Source organism: Scyliorhinus canicula, chromosome 3 (genome assembly GCF_902713615.1).
Source record: "Scyliorhinus canicula chromosome 3, sScyCan1.1, whole genome shotgun sequence".
Classification (NCBI taxonomy): Eukaryota; Metazoa; Chordata; class Chondrichthyes; order Carcharhiniformes; family Scyliorhinidae; genus Scyliorhinus; species Scyliorhinus canicula.
In genome coordinates, this window is record NC_052148.1 from 207,013,113 (window position 1) to 207,030,942 (window position 17,830).

The 17,830-nt window shown below is 42.0% G+C and overlaps 1 protein-coding gene across 1 annotated transcript in view; it reads left to right on the forward strand.

Annotated features, from left to right (window-relative positions):
• Positions 1 to 569: 569 nt before the first annotated feature.
• The window catches only part of ablim2 (actin binding LIM protein family, member 2), a 432,986-nt gene continuing 415,725 nt past the window's right edge, over positions 570 to 17,830 (forward strand). The window contains exon 1 of the mRNA XM_038792087.1: positions 570 to 939. Within this exon, the coding sequence (XP_038648015.1) occupies positions 927 to 939 (13 nt within the window). The 5' untranslated portion in view covers positions 570 to 926. The remainder of the gene's footprint in view (positions 940 to 17,830) is intronic.

Sequence of the window (17,830 nt, forward strand, 5' to 3'; positions counted from 1 at the left end):
CCTTTGGGCTGTGGGAGGAAACCGGAGCACCCGTTGGAAACCCACTCAGTCACCCAAGGCTGGAATCGAACGCGGGTCCCTGCCGCTGTAAGGCAGACGTGCTAACCACCGTGGCACCGTGCATAGGTGAGCTGCTTCAGATGGGAAGGCTTTCCTTGGAAAATCATACACTGAAATAAATTTTCATAGCTGTACTAGAAATCAATTCAAGTTTCCTTTCAAACATATGAAATAAAAGCCAGATATATGGGCATATATTGTTTCAGATTTCCAGCGTCCGCAGTTTTCTTTGCTGTTTGAATGCACTGTACGTGTGCGCGCAGCTGCAGACAAACATCTCCTTCCTCTCCCCGTCTGTGTGGTGGCGCCCGACAGCTGGGCGGTGCGGCACTAATGGCGCAAACCGCAGCCGACCAGGTCACGCGCGGCATCGGGGCGTTTGAATTTCCCGGGGCTGCCCGGGTTGGGGGCGCGCGCGCAGAGAGAGAGAGCGAGAGGGAGGGATCGAGAGCGCGCCGAGCTCGCGCTGCGGCGGTGTCTGCGGCTCGCGCTCAGGGACAGAGCCCGGGGAGGAGAGCGCGCGAGGACCAGAAGCCGCATTCTACTGAGTGACAGCGGCTCTCTCACACATACACACGCACTCTGTTCATCACTCTGCTCCTGCAGCACGACAAACCCAAACTCGGGAGAAACCGTAGCATTTCATTCACAGAAAAAAAAAGGAGGGGGGAAAAAACGTACTGGTGCCAGCTGTTTTAATTAGCACCTATTTTCCAACGGCGGTGTTTGAAAAAAAAAAGAAGATACATGCGCATGCTGTTTTTTGCGCATTGAGTAACAGGTTGATCTGTGTGCAACACCCCTTATCCGCAGGGCTAAGCTAGAAGTAAGTTGAGCCTGTTTTAGGTCTCAAACATCGAATCGAAATGAGTACTAGCGGTGAGTAGAATTGTTTTATCAGATATAATTACTGATGCGATTTGTATTTGACAGATAATGCTGGTTTAATTTCAGTAGAGATGGATGTACTGTAACTGTATTGGCGTTAACGGCAGGAATACAGTATTAAAAATAATAAATGTTTGAACTACTGCTAAGGCAGCCAAATTTTGGAAAAAAACAACTGGTTCATTTCTTTTTACAGTTTTGCAACCGAAAATTGGTTGAATTGGGTTGTCTGGGAAATTACAATGTAGTTTCGGGAAATACTGAGGTGCACTTTAGGTAACTACAGGGCACTGAAGCAGATTCAGGTCTGTTTTACTTTATCTTTAAAACGAAAAGGCCCATTTTGTTTGTTACAGTCTCGCGAAGGACCATTTGCAAATCACAGCAGGAGCATCTCGTCGAAAATTCTGTGGGGTGTGCGCTACATTGCACTCTTTGGCCCCACCCCTGTCTGTAGCTTGTTTCCCTTTTAAAAACGCATATTAGTAATTCTTGGAGTGTCATTCTAGACCACTGTGAAAGTTTGATTCGTTCTAAATATAGATAGGGACATAGCAATACAATACGCACAGTGACTAGTTTTAGACGTTGACCCATCTAACATGAGTTCAGCTTTAACATGTGTCTGCTAAATTAATCCCTCCCTTTCACACCACATTAAGAATTAATACTGATGTTACAAAGATGGTGTATTCATTACATGACATCTTTGTGCATCTATAACTAGAAGCCTCTCAGACAGGGGAATGTTGATTCAGAAGCAAAGATTCTGAGGGGTGGAGTTTCTGTTTGAAAATGAAATGAAAATCGCTTATTATCACGAGTAGGCTTCAATGAAGTTACTGTGAAAAGCCCCTAGTCGCCACATTCCGGCGCCTGTCCGGGGAGGCTGGTACGGGCAATCTAGGCACAAATTGTGCTTGAAAAAGCACTTTTTCTGAAATTAACTTATGTTCAGTTTGTGTTCAAACTTATTTGCATGATCACAAATGTAAAATCTTCCATGAACCAGTGCAACTGGTAGCATATAAAAGGTAAATATTGTTTCGCCTTGCAGTAAAATATATCCTTAATGTATTTGAGAATGGTAATCTGGTGCACTTTTATGAATACAGTTGGAAATGGTTTTATCATAAAATAAGCATGCGCAGTCCAATGCAAAGACCAACCTAATTTTAAATAACTGGAAATGGCTTTTAAAAATAACTATTAGTTTTACTGCTGTATACCAGTCAATTTTTTTAGTACATTTTTTAAAAGTTAAAAACTTTTGCACTGATAAACAAACTGAATTTGAGGAGCTTCATTAGGATGCAAGTGGTTACCATTGACAGAAACGTACCATGCTGATTAATTCGATCTGGGGAATAGCCAAATTTATGGGAGGGGCTGGCATCCAAATTGTATCTTTCAAACCAGCGTAAAAGATTGTGGAAACCTGATTTGCGCTGGTTGTAACTTGCATTTGAAATTCTTTGATTTTTTTCGACCGGTTTTGGATGATTCTGGATGAATTGTGCTGAAAATGAGCAACCTAAAGGCAACTTCTCTACTTTTTAAGTTTGGTTGTCAATTGAGATTGTGGATTCAGAGTCTTCAGTGCTTGATGAAATTGCCACTTTCATATTGATGTGGAGCAGTTTCAGATGTACAGGGTATATCAAAATGAAAATAACAGGGTATCTAGGTAACAAAGCCAGCCTCCAGGCATGCTATAACAGAAGCTGGGAGAAAACCTCAAACATGACATTTTGACTTTGCATAGGGCAAGGAACAACATACAAAATGGCTTTGTGTTATTTTTGGAAGTGCTCAGTTAATTCACTGGACCTGAGAGAATTTGTAAGTTTATCTCTTGGCTGTGTTAATGCAACAGAACATAGAGATTCAAACCCCTCACTTTCTCCTGATGTTAAAGGTGCAACAGAAGTCTATACCTGGTTGCAAGGAACATCCTTTGATACCAAGTTCAGGGCAATCTGCAGAAAGATCCGAGTGGCAGTATAACTTTAGTGACAGTATAATCAAATGTTAAGTTCTACAGAGAGCAGAGTAGAGTCTATATCTGTGGCCAGAGAAATCAGAAAATGTATAGAAGAACTCTTTGCAGACTGTTCAATCCCAAAATGCTTTTTGTGATTATTTTTCGGGTCTTTACGAAAAATTGGGTTCTCACTGAGTTCTGTCTTTGGTGAATAAATATATGCCTGTAACAGTGTGTTGAATGTTGTCTGTCTTATTATCTCATGTTTTCTGTGTACAAGTGAAAAAGTTTTATTTGTATTGTAAAGTTCAATATCACCAGGTAAAATGACAACAGGTGGGTATTTTACAATCTCTTTGCAAAGGTAACTGGTTGGGAGTAAATATTTTTGAGACTTTTAGCTAAGAGTCATTAAAATGTTATAAATTCCAGACAAAAATAGAGATTAAACAGTGCCCTGTATAATTTCAATATTTTTATACATTTTGTAGCCTAATGCAAAACAATCTTGGGTAAAGAGATCGATGTGCAATTGTTTTACTTCCATTGTTTTGGCCTTTTCTGTTTTTTATTTCCGTACATTTTGTTTAGAGTTTGTGGTGGGGGAAAGGGACGGATTAAAATAACAAATTGCTTGCCGTCAAGCAACGTCTTGATTTTAAATTTTTTATCCTTTTTAACCCCTCAACAGCTGCACCCCTTATTTTTATAACCTCCTCCAACCCCACACCCTGCCTCATATCTGCACACCTCTAATTATGGCGCCTCAAGTATCCCAATTTTAATCACTCTATCTTTGCTGGTTGCACCTTCAGTTGCCTAGGCCTTGGCTCTGGAATTCCCTTCCTACATATCTCTGCACCTCTTTCTTCCTTTAAGATGCTTCTTAAAACCTGCTCCTTTGTCTAAGCTTTGGTCATCTGTTCTAAATTCTCCCTACGTGGCTTGGTTTTATTTTATAATGCTGTTGCAAATTGCCTTGGGATGTTTTATTACTTTGAAGGTATTATATAAATATGAGTTGTTGTTATTCTTCATTGTTTAAAAAAAATTCAAGACTCTTCAGAGGTGTAATCAAAAATGGGTGTGGTATAATCTATTTACTTTAAACAATATTTACATTAATATTAAAATGACTGCGTATTACACGTTGATGTTTGTGAGGTTTTGAATATTTTTCAAAAATTAATCATTTATAATAATCCTTTAAAGTGGTCAGCACTGCTGACTAATAGTGCCAGGGACCTGGGTTCGATTCTGATCTTGGGTGACTGTGCGGAGTATGCATTCTCTCCCCATATCTGGGTGGGTTTCCTCCGCGTGCTCCAGTTTACTCCCACTGTCTAAAGATGTGCAGGTTAGGTGGATTGGCCGTGCTAAATTATCCCTTAGTGTCCAAAAATGTGCAGGTGAGGTGGAATGGCCATGATCGATGCGCAAGGTTACGGGATAGGGCAGAGGGGTAGGTAGGCCCAGGTAGAGTGTTCTTCTGCAGGGTTGGTGCAAACTTGATGGGCCAAATGGCCTCCTTCTGCAAAGCTATACGAGAGCTTGCTCTGTGCAAATTGGCTGTAAAGTGCTTTGGGCATCTTGAGGTGATGAAAGATGCTATTCATTCTCGAGTATGTAGCCCCGGTACAGGAGCTGGTAATGTCATTGACATCATGAGCTGAACAGTTTCCTTTTATTTAAGAAAAATCTCCCTGATCCCTTGAACCCATCCAGAGAGATGACAGCTTATGGATGTAGTGGTCTGACTCATAGCAATAGTTCTCACGCACACAGAAAGGTACGGTGTCTATGACGCAGAAGCAAACCATTCAGCCCAGCTTGACACACAAGAAATAAGAGTAGAAGTTGGCCCTTTTTGTTCCACCATTCAATGAGATCACGGATCTACTTGAGCCTCCCCTGGCACTTTGTCTCACCCATCAGGATATCCTTCTATTTTTCCTTCTATTTCTTTCTCCCTCAGATGCTTAGCTAACTTCCCCTTAAATGCTTTGTGCTCTATGCTATGCCAACAAATTCCATATTCTTACCACTCTTTGGGTAAAGACATTTCTGCTGAATTGCCTGTTGGATTTATTAGTGACTACTGTATATTTCTGGCACCTCATGTTTGTCTTCCCTATAAGCAGAAACATCTCTACATCAACCCAAAAAACACCTCACATAATCTTAATGGCCTCTGTCATGTGCCATTTGCTGTTTCTAACGCACAGTTCAGCTCTTAGCCTTCTCGCTTCTACAGAAAATAGTCAAGCTTGTTCAGCCTTTCCTGATAATTGTGAGGTGTTACATTTTAGTAGGAAGATTAAAGAAGTCACTTATTACTTGCATAAAAAGAGTCAATGGATAAAGAATCAAAGGGATCTAGGGATGTCTGTATGTGTAATATATACACAAAAATTATTTAGTTTATTAAGTCCATCACTGTCTTACACCATATTTTACTTGTTCAGGTAAGTTGTAACCTGTTTTCATGTGTACAATGCAACAAACGAATCTGATATGGACTCCATCATGAAGGAAAGTGAACAATATGGGCACTGCTTGATTGTTTAAACTGGGTTATTACTGGTATGAAAGATCAGAGATCAGTTTTCAAGTCTACTTCATTTCAGCAATATTTCAGGATAAACTGGCAGGGAATTTAACTGCAGTATCCAAGTCCCATGTGCTACATACTTTGCTGGATGGCTGGAGTGTTAATATCATTAAGAGGATCACTAATTGTGGAGCTGTCTTGTGAGGAAGAAAAATGGAAACACAAATTTCTTTCACCTAAAGTGGTTGTAATAATACCAGGTATACAGGTCGAAGCGTTTCCTCATAGGTGCTATTTATTTGTCTCTTTAGGACTGCCTCAAACCCATTAACATGAGGGCACTTCAGGTAGAGGGCAAGTAGCCTCTTCATTAACTTCAGCAAAATTCTGATAAATTGAAGTGTTATTTCTTCTTGCTTCTCCTAAATCCTTACCACAGTCCCAATATCCTGAATATACTTTAGGTTTTACCTCTTGTCTTGTGTGAAAATAATCATTGAAATTGTGGAACCAAAGCAGTCTGTGCTGCCTTTTTATTTCATACTGATTATTTAATTTCCCACGTTCTTGTTAAATGCCTTCATCCCAAATAACAAAAGAACATCAGAAAAAGAAGCAGGAATTGAATAGGGTGGTTGAGCCTGCTCTATCATTCAGTAAGATCGCAGCTACACCTTCCTGCACGTTCCCCTACTATTGATTTTCTTAGTTACCAATGATCAAACAATCTGAACTTCAATATACTTAACAATGAAGCATCCACAGTTCTCTGTGGTAGAGAACCACAACCAAAGACTCACAACCCTCTAAGTGGAGAAATTACTCCTCATCATAGTCCTAACTGTTCAAAGGCTTATTCTTTGAATGTGACCTCCTTGTTCTAAACTCTCCAGCCTGTGAAGTCATCTGCCTAGCATCTACCTTGTCAAGCCCCTTAATAATTTTATCTGTTACAATAAAATCACCTCCCATTCTTCTAAACTCGTGGGAATTTATGCATCTCTTCTCGTTGGACAGGAATCATAGTGGCGAACCTTTGCTGCACTCCCTCCAAGACAGTATATCTTGTACACAATTATACCAGGTGTGATGTCACCAACTTTCTATATAATCGCCGATCAAACTTTTCACCCTTCTATTCTATCTCTATTTCAACAGTGCCTAATATATAATTTGCTTTCCTAATTGCTGGCCACACCCGCATATTGACTCTCTGTGATTCGTGCATTAAAAAACCCCCAGATCCCTGCGAATGCAAATATTTTCGAGTCTCTCACCATTCAGAAAATATTCTGCTTTTTTATTTTTCCGACCAAAGCACATAACTTCGTATTTCCCCACGTTATGTTCCACCACTTACGGTTCTTCCTACTCATTCAATCTGCCTAAATCCTTTTACGTTCTCTTGGTGTTCTACTCATAGTTTACTTTCCCATATAACTTTTACATCGTCAGCAGGCTTGGATATGTTGCATCCAGTCTCCTCGTCTAAGTCATTAATATATTGCTGTAAAAAGAGACATGTCAAAGCTTTTAAACTCATCAGGACACTTTACAAGAATACCAGTATAAGGAGAAAATAACAATTAATACTGTATGTGAATAGAATGTTGATTGATAGAAGCGTGCTATGGAGAATGCAACAGTTGATGGTGACTGACCTATAACTGCCAAACATTGTTTAAAATTTAAATCCGCTAGCTTCACATGTTGCCCAAATCTTTGAAATACCTTGCTCTTCCAGGGTAATATGAAGTAGACTGGGCACTTTTCAGGACTAAGAGTGACAGCCTTAGGCTCATACATGAGTTTGCGCGTGCTATACAGCATGAAATGGCCTATCCTGCAGAATACTGTTGATGCACCTTATTTCAGCATCAAAGGGAGGATAAAGTATCTAAAAAATATAAGACCAGGTGAAGCTAGCTGTTGCACACTGCTACTATGCAGTAACAATATGAGTGATATTCTCCACTAATAGGATGCTCTACCAAGCCTAAAAGACATTCTCCCTATCACACAAATGGATAATGTGACGTATGATTTTCAATGCCAACGTGATGCTAGGAATATAAGCCGTATGTCCCAAAGACTGAATCATATCAACACCATGTCCCAGCCACTGTTCAGAATAGGCATTTACAGACCATACCCAACCAGCCCATGTTTTCAAAACTCAAAAAGGAGTGTCCAACATGAGATTTGATTCTGTAATTGGACAACATTTGCTAAATAGTCCTCAGTGCACAACGAATTTCACTGACAGCTAATTTAATATTGTCAGTTGGGCTTGCAGTATTGTGCATTTGCATGTACTGGAAACTATATCCATTAATACACAGGACCGTGTTCTTTGCAAACAGAAAGAACATTTGCATACATTGCTCTGGGCTTCTGCGAAACATAAAAAGTGACAGCCATTCGCTGATTCATTCCCCAGCACAATGTCTTGATCAATCAGGGTCAAGCTGCCTGGTTTAAATTTCAAACAATGCTTGGTAGTTATCTGTCAGCCACCATCAACTGGTGCATTCTCCTTGAAGTCTACTTCTTCTTGAGTTCTGTGCCAATTATTTGCTAAACCCTGGCAGTGTTGCAATTTTTACTAAGCATATTGTGCAAAGTCAGTCCTTCAGTTTGCCTCAACAGGAATAAGGAGTAAGAGCCCTTGCTGTTGGCATTAATCCGATCTACATAATGGCCATGTAGCCAACTGAACTAACCAACCCTCCACAACTCCCATTACAGTTTTCCAAAATATCAGTTTATTCTGACTTCTTTTTGTCTGTTAACCATTCCTCAATCTATGCTAATATATTACTCCCAATCCCATGAGCCTTCATTTTGTTTTATAGCCTTTAGTTCTCTTTTGCCATAATCCTGTTCATGGATGATTACTTAAATCATCATATCTTTATAGATTGACACCAGCACAAGTCAAATAATGCACAGGATTACAGAATTAGTACAGTGCTGAAGGAGGCCATTTGGTGTGTCTGCACCAGCTCGCCAAACAAGCATTTTGGCTTAGTGGCATTCCCTTACCTTTTCCCTATACCCCTGCATATTGTTTCTATTAAAATAATCATCTAATGCCCTCTTGAATGCCTCAATTAAACCTGTCTCCACCACACTTCCAGATAGTGCATTCCAGACCCCAGCTATTCGTTGTGTGAAAAAGTTTCTTCTCGCATCACATTTGCTTCTTTTGCAAATCACCTTAAATTTGTGCCCTCTTGTTCTTGATCCTTTTATGAGGCTAGACAGTTTTACCCCATCTTATTCAGCCCCATCTTGATTTTGAACATCTCTTTCGAATCTCTACTCAGCCTTCTTTTCTCCAAGGGGAACAGTCCCAACCTCTCCAATCTACCCTCATAACCGGAAGTTTCTCATCCCTGGAACCATTCTTGTAAACCTCTTCTGCACTCTTAACAATGCGTTCACATCCTTTCTATAGTGTGGCTCCCAGAACTGTATACAGTATTCCAGCTGAGGTCTAACTAGTGTCTTCCATAAGTTCAGCATCATCTCCTTGCTCTTGTACTCTATGCCCCTATTAATAAAGTAAGAAATCTTACAACACCAGGTTAAAGTCCAACATGTTTGTTTCAAACACTAGCTTTCGGAGCACTGCTCCTTCCTCAGGTGAATGAAGAGGCATGTTCCAGAAACATCTATATAGGCAAATGCAAAGATGCCAGGCAATGCTTAGAATGCGAGCATTAGCAGGTGGTTAAGTCGTTAAGATCCAGAGATAGGGGTAACCCCAGGTTAAAGAAGTAATTAACTGCTCTCTTCACCTGTCCTGCCACCTTCAATGATCTTTGCACATTTACATCCAGGTCCTTCTGCCCCTGCACCCCTTTTAGAATTTTACCCCTTATTTTACATTGTCTCTCCATGTTCTTCCTACCTGAGGTGACATCTCCTCCACCTCTCCCCTTGATTAATATTACACCACCCTTGGAAATGAAATTAATTTGTTCAACAAATATGTCATGAGAAATGAAATTCAAACAGGAAAATTTAGAAGTGTTTTTTGAAATTTTTATTGTAAGTTTCACACAATATAGCCATTACCAAATACACAACACCCTCTAATGATATTAGATAACTTGAACTCTTAACATTTTCATCATTGCAGAACACATTTTAAAGACAATATTGTTCTTTTAAAGGCCCAAAGAACAAGGTATGACTAAGATAGCCTGTAAACAAATTAAAACTGGTATTAGAAAAAAATTACCATTAGGAATTTCTAACCTTGAACCTAAATATCTTGATGTGAACAAACCACCTGCCCAGATATGTCTGCCGCTACATAATCAGCTACTAGGCTTCCCCACTGCAATTCTGTAACTCGTAATATTGAGGTGCATGAAGGGGCTGGTTTAGCACAATGTGCTAAACAACTGGTTTATAAAGCAGATCAAGGCCAGCAGCATGAGTTCAATTCCTGTTCCAGCAGGCGCTGGAATGTGGTGACTAGGGGCTTTTCACAGTAACGTCATTTGAAGCCTACTTGTGACAATACTTGCATGAAAGGAATGCAAATGACCATCTGATTGTCATCTTTGTATTGTCCTTCAGTGACATGGCATGGCTGAGATTGAAAACCTACCCAGAGAGTTATGAACAGAATCTTACACCTGAAGAATTTGTGCTGCAGTGCATTGCAGATCCAATGTAATCGGTGTGTCTGCACTTTGTTGTGACCATGATTGGTGACAAGAAAGTGTCAGTTTCAAAAAAAAGGACTAAAAAAAATCCCAGACGATAGCGCCAGTGAAAGGCAGCAAGAAGCGGAAATTTCCAGGAAGGAAAGTTATTCTGTTTACATCTATAAAGTGATAAGGCAGGTCCATCCTGACACCAGCATCTCCAAGGCAATGAGCAAGAATGTGGCGACGAGGGGCTTTTCACAGTAACTTCATTGAAGCCTACTCGTGACAATAAGCGATTTTCATTTCATTTTCATTTCATCATGATCTCATTCATGAATGATATTTTCGAGTACATCGCAGGTGAGGCTCCTTGCCTGGCCCCTGACAACAAGCACAACATCATCAGCTCCCAGGAGATCTAGACCTCAGTGCATCTGCTGCTGCCTGGGGAATTGGCCAAACTGGCCATGTTGAAAGGGAAAAAGGCAGTGAGCAAATACACCAGTTCCGAGTAAAACTTCTCAATCTATTGGAAAAAAATACACCCAACATTTCCTTGATACTTGTTTTTTTGAATAATCCTTTCATTAATAGCATTACTGAAGAATTTATTCAGTGTTATCCTTGTGGAGAAGGTTCTTTATGATGAATTTTATGTTTAAACTCCATTATAGTTCTGCAAAGAATAAGAAGGATTCATAGCCAGACTTCAATCATGCTATTTTGGTTTGAATTTATAGTACCATTATTAAGGCTTTGTTTACATAAACAAAATGCTGTCTTGTTCCCTGAAATGAGCTTTCCAATTGTCGATTGTTGGTTCAAGACCCCAATTTGCCGTGATTACTGATATCCACATGGTTAGGGCATTGTACAAGATGTTTTCATGTGGAATACATTATTTAAATCAAAGTCTTTGAAGTCCAAAAGCCTTTGAAGTCTAGTTTATTGACATTTTATTCCTTAAATAGCTGAGGGTGACCATCAATGAGTATTACAGATATTACGAATGCTGAAAGAGTGAACTATTTTAAGCTGTTCTTTTAATCATTCATCTCCTGTCTGTCCACTGGGAGCATAATGACCTTTTGAGAGACTGATGGCCATCACCAATGAACAGCTGAAAACCATCTAATCACATATCTACCTGTAAACATCCATAGAGTTATCTTCAAAGATGCTGATCTTGTACTTTGACTGCTATACAGTAACTATTTGCTACAATAAGTGACAGAGCTTCACAGTTAACTATGGTCTATAAAACTGTAGCTCTGAGCTTGCATTGATAATGAAAGGGTAATCGGGAATGGAATAGAGAGGTCACACAATACTAAACATATGCATTTATTCCAAAAATGATTTTTTTATATTTCAATAGACTTATTCCTTGGATGAAATGCTTCTCTTATGAAGAAAGTTTGAACAGGTTAGGCTTCTACTCCTTGGAGTTTTTAAAAAAAATGAGAGGTCCTACTGAAGTATGCAGATGCAAGAAGGCTGTTCCCAATAGTGGGGGTGTCCAGAACCCCACCACCATTCCCCCCACACTGCCCCTAGGGCAGGTGCTGGAACACCACAGCACGCCTGAATACTTCCCCACCTATCCAGTGGGAAAACAGGGTGGCACCATGCAACCTGTGACAGCTGGAAGACATCCAAGCCTGGTCGCTCCAGAGTACGGCCATCAAAGAGGACTCGGGTCTCAGGGCGAGAGTTGCTGCAGGCCGCGTCAATCCTGATTTATCGCTTGGGGGACCATCTAGAAGGAGTGTTAGGGCCCGTGAGGGCAGAAAGGTAGACACCATTAAGTTGCCATGGGTGCAGCACATAGGTTAGCAATAGGCGCTGGAGCACAATACCTGAAAATAGCACAGTAAACACCTGTTCACCACGTTCTGAACTGTCTCGGGGTCTGTCAGAAGGGTATGAGGGCTGGGCTGAGAGCACAGGGTTGTGCCAGGTGGGGGTGGGAGCCCACTGGTGTTGGGTGCAGGCATTGGAGGTGGGCATGGGCCAAAGCCCCCAGGGCAGCCATTGTACACTGCCCCATTTCCCGGCCCTGCCTCCCCCAACACCCTACCCCAGATCCGTTCCCCACCTCCGCCACCGCAGGGGTTCGATGGGGCTGTGAGATGGACTAGTCAGCACGCATGCAGTGATCACCTGGGTGTTCGGTGGAGAGTGTTACCGAGGGCAGGAGTCAGACTGCGTCCAGTGTTGCAGAGTACCAGGGTTCATTGTGGAGCAGGTCGTCATCATCCTACATCCATTGAACAAACCCGCTGATACTGCCAATCCAGGGCCGCACCCTGTAGTACGGCAGGTGGGAGGCATGAAGGGAGGTCCATGTGCGGGGTGGGGTGGTGGGGGGAGAGAAAGTGTGAGGATGGGATGGTCGAACCAGGCCCCGTTCGAGGCTTCGAGGCTTGCCGTTATTCCTCCTCCTCCAAAATATCGCCACCCTGCTGCGCAATGTTGTGGAGGTCAGAGCAGGCCACCATGATGTGGGAGACCCTCCTAGCGCTGTACTGGAGAGCCCCTCCATAGCGGTCCAGGTGCCTGAACCGCATCTTCAGGATGCTTATATACCACTCGATCATGCCTCTGGTTGCACCATGGGTGTTGTTGTAGCAGTTCTCCATGTCGGTCTGAGGCCTCTGGATAGGCGTTATGAGCCATGACCGCAGCGGATAACTCTTGTCGGCCACGAGTCAACCCCTCACCCACGAGTGTGCCTCAAATTTGTCAGGATCCGTCATGTGCGCCAGGAGGACGGCGTCATGCACGCTGCCAGTGTATCTGGTGCAGGCGTGCATGATGTGCAACTGATGGCCACATACCAGCTGCCGTTCATGGAGTGGAACCCCTTTCGGTTAATGAAGTGCACCCCCTCATGCGGCGGTGCTCGTAGGGGTCAATCATTCCGTCGATGGCGACCCTCTGGACCTGGGGCATCCCGGCAATGACGGCAAATACTGCTCCCGGGTAACCTGGTGGCTCGTTCCATATTCAGCTTGATGTATTGTGCTGCCCAATATCTTTCAGTAGCCTGTAATTTACCGCTTCCAGGCAGCCAGATGTCTGAATTGATTATTTTCATTTCCTTTTGTGTTTTAATGGACCTGAAGTACCCTGCTGTGAAACAAACTGCAATAAACATCTAGCTATGATTGACAGCTCATGACCACCCCAAAAGCAGTTAAGTGCTTTCTGCTGTGAAAGCACTTTACTCCAAGATGTATAAAAGTCAGTGTGTATGGTTAGGAGGCTGAGTGTTTTGAACTGGATTGTTTACGTTGAAATTCACAATTCATAGTTTCCAAAAAACTTTTGATTGATGGCTCACTGTACCTTCAAAAGAGTAGAATCAGGTTGTTTATTTTTATAGCACTGCAGGGATCCATTAAGTCAGAATAGCAGTAGTTTCTCTAAGGACAAATAATTGTGAATCTGCCTCTTTGTTCTCACCGAAAGAACAGCAATGGGGGATTCCCCTCACTTTCCAGGAAGCACTGAAGAACAAAGAGACTTCAAAAGGCAATGAAATTGACTGTGTGAAAACCACTTTAAAGGCAAAACCTTCATCTTCATTTCACAGTCATTTAAACTTTGCATATTGACAGATCTTTTAAAGGGTTCAGGAGGTAAGAACACCGTCACTTTATTATGAAGGCCATGTATTTATGACTAACTCAGTGGTTGTTTAAGTGGTATGGGGTACAGATGAGAATATTTTCACTTTATAGTGGGAAAACTTTAACTTTTACACACTGACTGACTGTTTAAATGATTTGTGGCTACAAATAAAAACAGTTCCAATGAATTATGGGCAAACTTTATTTTTTGCATACTGAGTGATTATGAAGGGGGCTGAAGATTGGGAGAGCAGCCAAACAAGCCCTATCTCAGGGAAGACCCTAACCCGAGACCCTCCTGCCCTGCTCAAGCCCACTCTGACCTTCATGTCCCAGAAGGACCCCCTTGGCACTCTGATGGCTATTGTTTGGAGGGTACTTAACACTTTGCTACCCCTTGGACTGTAAGCTGTCAGGTCCACGTTCCTGAATACATGCCCCAAATCACACCAGCGGGACTCTTGGCTGGTGGGACCGGAGCAACCGGCTTTTGAATGGTGCGTCCCACCCGGCAGTGACATGTAAAATAGCTCTAAAGTGCTATTTGCATGATCCTGCAGTGTTGGGCTGGGAAGCCTGACTGGGCCATTGGAAAACCCGCTATGGTCAGTGGGGCGGATTGGAGACTCGCGACCGGTTTGTCACCTGGCGGAATCCTGATTTTTGCCCTGCCGCGGGATTGTTTGCCCGATCGGGATTCCTGATCTTAGTGGCAAGGAGTGGAGAATTCTTTGCCCCCCCCCCCCCCTTTATATTCCAGAATGTACAAATGGGTCTATCAATTTCGACCAAATTAAGTGAAAATGATAAAAGTGATTCCTTGTATGGCAGTGAATTGTGAATTTTACTGCAGAGTAAGGTACTTAAAATTTATATATTGAAACGTTTTAGGATTATTAATTAGCAAACCTTTGGGATAATATGTTGAGTTCTTTGAGTTTGTGTTTCAGTATTCTATTGAAGCAAACATATGTTTGAGCACATTCCTCTGCTGTAATCAAAATATTTAAAATGCTTCATTCTCTCTGCATCATGGCAACTGACCTATAGAAGAATAAAAGTCAATTAATTTTGCTATGAATATGTCATTCGTTTACATTTACAATGTTACAGGTTAAATAATGAGACCTGGTTTGGTATTATTCTGCTCTTTCTCATGATCAAATCAATGATTCCACTTCAATAAGGAACCCATTTGATAATTTTTAGGATGCGTGCTTCATTTTAACACGAAAACCTAACAGAATCATGCAGCATTGAGGGAGGCCATTTGGCCCTTCATGCTTGAGCCGATCCTGTGAAAGAGCTATCCGATTCGTCCCGCTACCCTGCTCTTTCTCAATAGCCATGCAAATTGTTCTGGAGACTTGATACAGGCCATTTGGCCCATTCAATCCACTCCCGTCCTTAAGCATTGCATGACTCTCCTGCCCACTCACTCTTATCAACGTAACTTTTGATTCCTTTCTCCATTATTTGTTTATCTAGATTACCCTTGGATGCATCTGTGCTACTCACATTATTATTATCTGTGTCAATTCACACCTCTTTAACCTGTGATTATCCCACTCTCCATTCGCACTACCTGGTCCTGTAAAGACTTAATTATCTACAAAGACTTGCATTCAAAGTATCATCTTGCATCATTGACTTTGTCTATATGTGAGTTTGTGGAACCCACCTCTTCACTCACCTGATAAAGGAACTGCGCTCCGAAAGCTAGTGATTCCAAACAAACCTGTTGGACTTTAACCTAGTGTTGTAAGACTTCTTGCTGTGCATAAAGGACACCGCAAATTTTCCATCAACTCAGCTCATTGAAGCTTGTTCTTTCCATTGGTGTATTGATATATTTTCAGATTGTTAATCATAGAATTTATAGTGCAGAAGGAGGATATTCGGCCCATCAAGTCTGCAACAGCCCTTGGCAAGAGTACCCTACTTAAGCCATGCTTCCACCCTATTCCTGTAACCCCACTTAATCTTTTGGACATTAAGGGGAAATTTACCATGGCCAATTCAACTAACCTGCACACCCCTGGACTGGGAGAAATCCGGGGGATCTGCACACCTCTGGACTGGAGCATCCGGGGGAAACCCCCGCAGACACGGGGAGAACGTACAAAGTCCACACAATCACCTGAGGCCGGAATGGAACCTGGGTCCCTGGAGCTGCGAGGCAGCAGCATTAACCACTGTGATCCGGTGAAAAAATTATCAACAAGATTTCACTTTTTGTAACTTTTACTTTAACAAGAATCAGAATCAATGTAAATTAAGCAAGAATTAATAGACAAGTGACATTTCAATTAAAAAGGTAACATTTCACTTTAAATAGTTGATACAACAAAAATGCGTCTTACAGAACCACGAACACCCACTTCACTTTTCTCTCCAATGTGGTATGATGTAGCCTCACAGTTCCACATTATGCTGTTTTTACTCATGCCAGTTAGTCCAGGAATCCCAATCGACAGTAACCTTCATCGTGGGGTTTATGGGTTATGATCAGAAAAGCACATTTTGATAAACTCTCTTTTCCATGGGTCATTGTAGTGCTGATAGTGTAGCTTTGCAGAGTCCCTTTATGACTAATAACACCCCCCGCTTTGTATTTTGGTAATTCTGGGAAAATATCCAATTCCTTTGCATCTCCAAGCTATTCACACAACTTTCCAGCTTTCACATTGCCCAAGAGCTTTTTCTCCTCTATGCCAAACAGAAAAAACTGACCTCTTCCTGGGAGAAGGGAAAACGCTTTGAGCTTTGACAAAGGGTCATCTGGACTCCGAAAGGTTAGATCTTTTCTCTCCCTACAGATGCTGCCAGACCTGCTGAAATTTTCCAGCATTTTCTCTTTTGGTTTCAGATTCCAGCATCTGCAGTTATTTGTTTTCATCTCTTCCTGAGAGAGCTTTGCTGCTTCCTCTCACAATAATTTGATGTGTTCCTCTTTGATGTACCATCAATGACCACAAGACAGAATGGTGAACTATTGAGGCTTTATTGCATTAGATGTTAAGCCTCCTGCAGCTGGAACCAGAATGGAGGCAGCGCAGCAGAGTGCACATGCGCCTGCTAGGTGGAGCCAGCAGGCCGGGATTTACTGTACTGACTGTAGTACAATAGCAGTACCGTAATACACGTAGTGTATGACCAGTGGTGTTTACCACACTCTTTCTGCCTCTCTCCTTTTTCTTTGTGCATGCATCTGTGTACCAATCATCTTCACCTTCCAGCTCCTCCTCTTGTGATCGTATTTGTACCTTGGCCCCATGGCTTCCTTCCTATCAGTACTGCTTCTGGATCAAGTGTCACTAGGTCACATGGACCAGTGTTTCGTATTCAAGAAGATTACAATTGATCTCTTTAAAATTGATGCAAATTTTTGAAAGTCCTTTCTGAACATTCTTAATGACAATTACAGATTCCATAGACCTTTTTAAAGCAATTTCAAATTTCACTTGCTGTACTCCTTCCGGGTCAAAGGTTATTACTGAAGCCACCCAGTCATTGAGGTATCTTCGTCCTGCAGGTGTAGCTTCAGCACTGGCCCTTGGGCTGGCAGCTCTTGGGGACAGTCAACAATCCTCAATCGGGAAGGAGACCCCACTTAATTGACCACCCCTGGGAGTAAGTCTCTTTGGGCCTCACTACCCTCCTAAATGGAGTTACACCCTGCTTTCAAACCCAGACCTCAGCTGTGCTGGTAAAATGTAGTTCCAGAGAGTTACAGTTTACACTTTTAGGAACAATTTTTCTTCTGCTTGACAGGACTATTGTTTCTGTAAGCATACAGAATCTCGTATGAACTGAAACTTGTGCATTTATTCGCCACCATGCAAGAGTTCGTATGATCAGGTTTAGTAACTAGAATTGCCTGCTGTGTCTACCATATTTGTTTATCACACCAAAGATGGGGGGGGGGAAATTCCCCGGCCGTTGGGATTCTCTTTTTCCCCCAGGCAGTGCAGCAACCCCCCCCCCCCCGCATGTTTCCCGGTGGGGTGGCTTCAATGGGAAATTGTGTTAAACCATATTAGAA